This window comes from Squalius cephalus, assembly GCF_949319135.1.
Source record: "Squalius cephalus genome assembly, chromosome: 22".
Classification (NCBI taxonomy): Eukaryota; Metazoa; Chordata; class Actinopteri; order Cypriniformes; family Leuciscidae; genus Squalius; species Squalius cephalus.
Window position 1 is genome coordinate 4,978,939 of NC_137143.1, and position 6,612 is coordinate 4,985,550.

The following is a 6,612-nucleotide window of genomic DNA, read 5'->3' on the forward strand; positions in this document are numbered from 1 at the left end:
GATCGGATTGAGCTCGATCCAAATGAAATTGCGATCAGATTGAAAGGGGTGGTTTATTCCTTTTCTAATCCGATCGAGAGAACATGTAAACACTTGATCGGATTGAAAACTGAAACTGAAAGGACTGCGCATGTGCAATGATGTCGCAGTGTGCGCACGTCAAAAAATTATTCAGATTTGAAGATTGTGACATATAAACGCGCACATTAACCCGATCACATGTTTAGCGTTCATGTAAACACTACATTCAGATTCATCAATCACATTGCAAAACAAAAGTTGTGCATGTAAACATAGCCAGTGATCATCACGTGTTTAACTCAACAGGGTCATGAAATGTGTGCTCTTCTCATTCTGGCTGAGATTGACGACCCCTCGCTCATCAATGCCACAAATAGTGCACTTCAAACGTGAGCATTCCCATATTATGAGTGTATGTGTGTGTTGATTGTTTGGTTATTTTCACATCTGAAGTTTACACACCACTAGGCCTCTGCATATTGCAGCGAGAAATGGTCTTGCCACCGTGGTTGAGGTCCTGCTTACTCGAGGTGCAGCGCTTCTGGCCCTAGATGAAGATGGTGAGTTTCTCCATTGCTAAGCTAGAGCCAACAGAGTTAACTTCACCAATAGTCATTAGTATTGACCGATAGATTTTGTGTTTGAAGAGACTAGTTGCTCACAAATCACTAGTTTAATTATCTTTTCTGGTTCACCATTTCTTTACATGGTGTGCCGTTATATAGTGACAAGTACTAAATTTTCTTGCATGTTAATCTTAGTTTTTGTCTCGATCATGACGAACGACTTGTCATTCTGTCGCTCTGTCAAACTTGGTTTGTATTTCCATTTGAAGTCGGGTTGCCCGTCCAACAGTGGAATCTCATTTAAATCCCCAAATCCTGCTCAACACTGCTGATTTTTTCAACACAGCTGATTTTTTTTTTTTTTGACAGAAAAGTTTTCTTGATGCTTAAACTCATCACGTTGTTTGGTTAGGACATAACTCATTTTTCACTAGAAAAATTTGCATTTTTTTTGTCTTCTTTATATTCAGTATGTGTTGTGGAGAAACTAATTCAAAGTAGCAACCATACTAGCTTAATTAAAAAATTTCAGCCATAACATAGCTGTTTTTAAAACTGGTTTCCAATAACAAAAGCCAATATATTGTGAAAAAAGCTGTATTGTACATTTCCAGCTAAAAGGGAACATTCTTCTTGCAAAGATGTGAACAAATGTTCCTTCTCTAACAATAATAGAATGTTCATTCAAAGTGATCAGGTCTTTAATAATGTTTTAAAAGCCTTTGCACAAAAACATTGGTAACACTTTAATTTAGGGTCCAATTGACCTATGGCTAAGCCACGCCCCCAAACACGATGAGCCAATCACAGTGCGCATAGCTAACCCAATACACTCGGACATTCTCTGCTTCCACGTCCATTGAAATGCATTGCAGTTAGTCAGTTTTCAATCGTTTTTATATGTTTTTTCTTGTCATTTTAAGTTTAAAATGGTCAAACGGTGTGCATGGGGTACATGCAACTCCGACACTAGGTATCCCGAGAGGCTGGGCGACGGTGTGTATTTTTTACCCTTTCCCAAGCCACATCTCAACCGAGATAAGTGTCTGCTCTGGATTAAGTTATGCGGTAGAAAAGCCTAAAAAGTTAGCCTAGTATATTACAAAACGCTGCTTTAGCAGAAGAAAAATCTAGCTATGCTAATAGCTAATACGGAGCTTTAAGCTAGGTTTAGATAAAAAATAAGCTAGTAGCAATTATCATAGCATATTTTACAAGTCACATCAAGTTAGATTAATAAATTGAAAGTAAATCACACTTCTTACCCTGCAGTGCATGAACAATGCTGATCCTCTATCTTGTTGTCTGAGATGGTGATGGCAATGAGATGCGGTTTATCACGTTTACACTGTGACCTGTACATTTTTGCCTGGAGCTGAAGCTTTTCATCGACCTTCTCAACAATAAAATTATTAATATATAACCCTTCAATGCATAGTTAAGGCCCTTTTGGTGACTTCGAGATGATATATAATCTTTCTGTCTCCAAAAATCATCAATTGCCTCCTGTGAAATGTCTCCTATGTGACAGCTGCCATAGCGCCTGTCACCGAATGTTAACTGTTTGTCCGAGTGAGTGGAGGGGGCGTGGCTTAGCCATAGGTCAATTCTCACTATTAACTAGTTGCTAATTAGCATGCATATTATTAGGATATTGCCCTTTTTTAGTACTTATAAAGCACATATTAATGCTTTATTCTGCATGACCATATTCTACATCCCTTAATCCACCCAATACCTAAACTTGACAACTACCTTACTAACTGTCAATAAGCAGTAATTAGTAGTTTAATGAGTTTACCATAAACTAAAGTGTGACCAAAACATCTCTACCTCATTCATGGAATGCTTTTTATGAAATGCTTTAGTTGGGCTTTGTCCAAAATTGATAAATGTTACTACTTGTTTCGGAACGTTCAGAGAACATTCAAAAGTAACAGTCCCATAATGTTTTCAAAATAATAAAATAGGAATGTTCCTTTAAAAGTAAACACTAAAGAAGATATTCTGAAGAATATGGGTTACCAAACAGTTGATGGCAAAAGTAAAATAATGGCCATTTTGAAATATGTTTTATAACGTTAGCAAAAAACACTTTATGATTCTTACATAAAATAATTTTTGTCAATAATTGACATGCTAGGATAACTTATCCTTACACGATCCTTGTTTGAAATGTTTTCAGAAGTATTTGCACACATTAATTGTGCCCTGTTTTTAGGTCATACTCCAGCGTTGGCATGCGCTCCAAATAAAGATGTGGCGGACTGCTTGGCTCTCATCATTTCCACCATGAAGCCTTTTTCTGCTGGCACCAGCTGTGGCGTCAGTCTGATGAAGCACTGTGGCACTGCTGTATCCCATCAGCCCTTGTCCAACATACAACTGATTACAGAGGAGCCGTAGGACTGAGTGAACACCAAACTATATACCTTTAACAAACTGCACGGCTCCTTCCTATCCAGACAGAAGGTATTGGAATGTACTGTCTATTATACAACACTATACAACGCTACTGTTCTAGCATCATGCAGTATATACACTAACATATTCATTTGTAGTGCAATAAATCTTTAACAAATGCCACCATTCCATTAATTGCTGAATTCCTCCTTAATAACCAGCCATAGAAAGTCACTTCTATTATTAGAGTACAGTATCTGCTACTGTTTTAGCATCATATAGTATACAAGGGCATAAATGTATTCATTTGTGGTTGCATGAAATTTTTTACAGTGCCGTCACTTTTATCTTAGCCTATTACTAAGATTTCCCAGCTTTCTTTGGACACTTTTTATGCATTTCTGAAGAGGCAACGTGTGAAAAATGAATTAGAAATAACAATAGTTAGCCACCCTACCTACTCCTGACATAACCCACAAAACACCATCACGTCAAAATAAAAGTCTCTCACTCACAGATTATGTATACTTGTTGTCATCCTATTTTACAGGCATAAATACTGTAATTCATAACACCTTTAGCACTTCAATTACCTAAACATTACAAACTTAAATTACACACATAGTATCACTATTGCCACTCATGTTTTAGCTGTAACACAACAATTATTTTGTCAAGGTTGCACTGTGCTTTTATTTGTTTATTTATTTCAATCATTTATTGTTAGTAAACAGCTTTAGTTGACTGTATCATTTGATACTGTTAACTACAGTAGATTAGCACAATATGTTTTAAATTAAAACTAAAGAAAAAATAAAGTATTCTGATATACAGAAGTGTCTGATCTGAATTCTGATCGAAAAATAATTATTTGCAGTATTTTATTGTTTGCATGTCATAAGAAATTACTTTTTTTTTTTTTTTTTTTAAATGTCAGCATATCTTTTTTCCTCAACTTTTTCTTATCTACTCTGCTATTTTATGACAGTAGGAATGATCTGATTTGCCGCTTTTAATTTAACAGCTCATCTTAGTGAAGTTCAGTAGATTTGTCACAAACAACTGAACAAAAGTAAATTAAAAAGTAAATAAACTCATTTTAATACTAAATATAAACTGGAAATGCATTACAATTAAGCAATTAACAGTTGTATGTTAATCATGATGGGATTTGCATTATGTAACCAATAACCGTAGGGGTCTTACAGAACAGATCGTTCCAGTCCTGGGGCCTGTATCAGAAAGGAGGTTAAGTGAAAACTCTGAGTATGTTAACCCTGAAATGAGGGAAACTCTGGGTTTTCCATTTCAAAATGGGAGGTATGTCAAACCCAAGAAAGCAGAATAAGTCAAGCCCGTTTCTGAAAGAGAGGTAACTTATACTCAGTCATTTACCATGGTAACTTACTCTGGGTTTACATAAGAAAACCTGCTCCCGACCAGGTTAGGTTAACAGAGTTTTTCTTTTAGTAAATGCATCTTGACTTAAGAATCTTTAGACATTTTGACTGGAAACAAGAAGACAAAAATGCTAAGTATGAAAAGTATTTTTTGCAGTGCAGTACATTCATTCATTGCACATTTTTCTATATAACATCGGAGAGGGCACATTAATAAGGCTGCTGTATCAGAGCGGGAAGGAAAGTGTGCCTCGTTCTCACGCTCTTCCTGAGAGTTTTTGTGTTGTTTCCTGGACACAAACCCATGAGATCCATCAAAGAGAAGTTTTAAAAAGGTTTAAATGAGGCTAATCTGATGAATGACATTCATTTGATAACATCTTGCTGAAAGTAACCTCATAATTAGAATTTCCTTTAGGGTTTCCATTGTGGTTGGATGTGTCGATGACACACATAATCCCATCATCACACCTTCCGAAAATAAAACAGATTACTGTATAGAAGGATGCCAGATGGAAGGATAGTGCTGTAACCACCACAGCTGTTAAATAAACACTAATTATTCACAATTTATTTGGTCATCTTTATTTCCTACAAATACAAAAGCAACAGTTATTCTTTTTCCTGTTGGATTTTAATATTCTTCCAGTATTGTGTATCTCCTCTTCATCTATCAGTGGTAGTGCAGGTCCTCCTCTTCTTGCTGTTGGCCCAGTAGAAGTCAAATGTTAATTTCATTAGCCTAATTAAAAAAAAAATTGTAACAGGTTGGATTAGAGAACATTTAATTATGTGAAAAGAGCATTATACTATGTGGAAACTGAATTATATTTATTTAATATGTCAAATGTTTGTAAAGTCATGTAGCCTACAGCCATGAGCCTTTTATGCTTCAAGATTTAATTGATTGAATTATGAATTTATTGTTCATTTTTAGTTGCTGTCAATTATTATTATTTTTTTGCCTGTGGGATACCATGAAAATGAGTATTAGTTCAATAACTTACCTTTCTGTCAGTTTTCACCTCATAATATAACAGTGATTAAGAATTATACTTGTGTATTGACTGTATTTTGTCGAGTTTCTTCGTTTTTTCGAATCGTAGTTTCGGAGCTCCATTGATCATGGCTTTTCATAGTCATGGTGCACGTGCTTAACTCCGAGTGATTAAACTAACTCAATTCAGCTGTTCTGAAACCGAAAACTCAGAGTTTTCCATCTCAGGGTAAATCAACTCAGAGTTCAAGTTTTAACTCAGAGTTGGTTGAACCTCCTTATTGATACAGGCCCCTGGTTACTGGATTGGTCAAAACTGCGTTGTAGCCATGAAAAAAAAATCACAATATATTAATAGGTATTGATGCAAAACACATGTTCACTATATCACTGAGCAGCCCAGCTGATGTAACCATTTCATATAAGCAAAAAGGCTCTCAATTCTGTGCTGTATTATGAATAAAAACATGGTCAATGACGCACTTTTGACTATATTGACCTTGTTTCTTATATTGCATAGAGGTTGAAGTTCTTATCTAGTCATCATACGGTTTGAGGTTCAAACCAGGGGCATGTGGCAGAAATTATGATGATTTTTTTTAATAACATTTTTATAAATGTAAAAGTTTCCAGGTCAAAGACATTGGTGAAATTCCTTACTGAGCAGATTCCCAGTGATTTTAGCCACAAGATTTCGCAGAGCAAAGGTGAATGTGAACGTGCCTATTACACTGTCTTAAAATTGAGAGCATTAATGAGTAAACCAGAACAATTTTTTGTATGTTTGTAATAAAACTGTCACAAAAATATTTCATGTACAATAATACAGTGACATAAGGAGCCCCAAAGGGGACATGGTGATGAAAAAATGAAGATGAAGATGCGAGGAAAAACAGTGTTTGCTTGCAAATCTTTTGCGAGAAACTTTTCATTTAAAATATTTAAAAAATAAAAATTAATAAGTTTAATTAGTAGGGTCATAAAAAACAAATATCCCCTCCGGACATCACTTTTGGCCGGTACTATTTATTAAATAAATAAATAATTAGCCAAATAAATGCACCATTAGTCCATCCATTTCTCCACTTTGACCCATTCAGGCTGATTTGCTGAGCGATTGTGAATATGATGGATTATCATTATCACATTAGCCACTATAGAGGCATTGCCTCTCACATTACTTTCACATTACTTTAATGAAATGGGCTCAAAATAGGCTCTCTAT

The 6,612-nt window shown here is 35.4% G+C and overlaps 1 protein-coding gene across 5 annotated transcripts in view; it reads left to right on the top strand.

The window, feature by feature from the left end:
• The window catches only part of ankrd52b (ankyrin repeat domain 52b), a 35,577-nt gene extending 31,755 nt beyond the window's left edge, over positions 1-3,822 (top strand). For all 5 annotated transcript variants that reach the window (XM_079856770.1, XM_079856771.1, XM_079856767.1 and 2 more), the window contains exons 26-28: positions 328-410; positions 490-581; positions 2,809-3,822. In XM_079856770.1, the coding sequence (XP_079712896.1) occupies positions 328-410; positions 490-581; positions 2,809-2,993 (360 nt within the window). In that variant the 3' untranslated portion in view covers positions 2,994-3,822. The remainder of the gene's footprint in view (positions 1-327; positions 411-489; positions 582-2,808) is intronic.
• Positions 3,823-6,612: the final 2,790 nt, after the last annotated feature.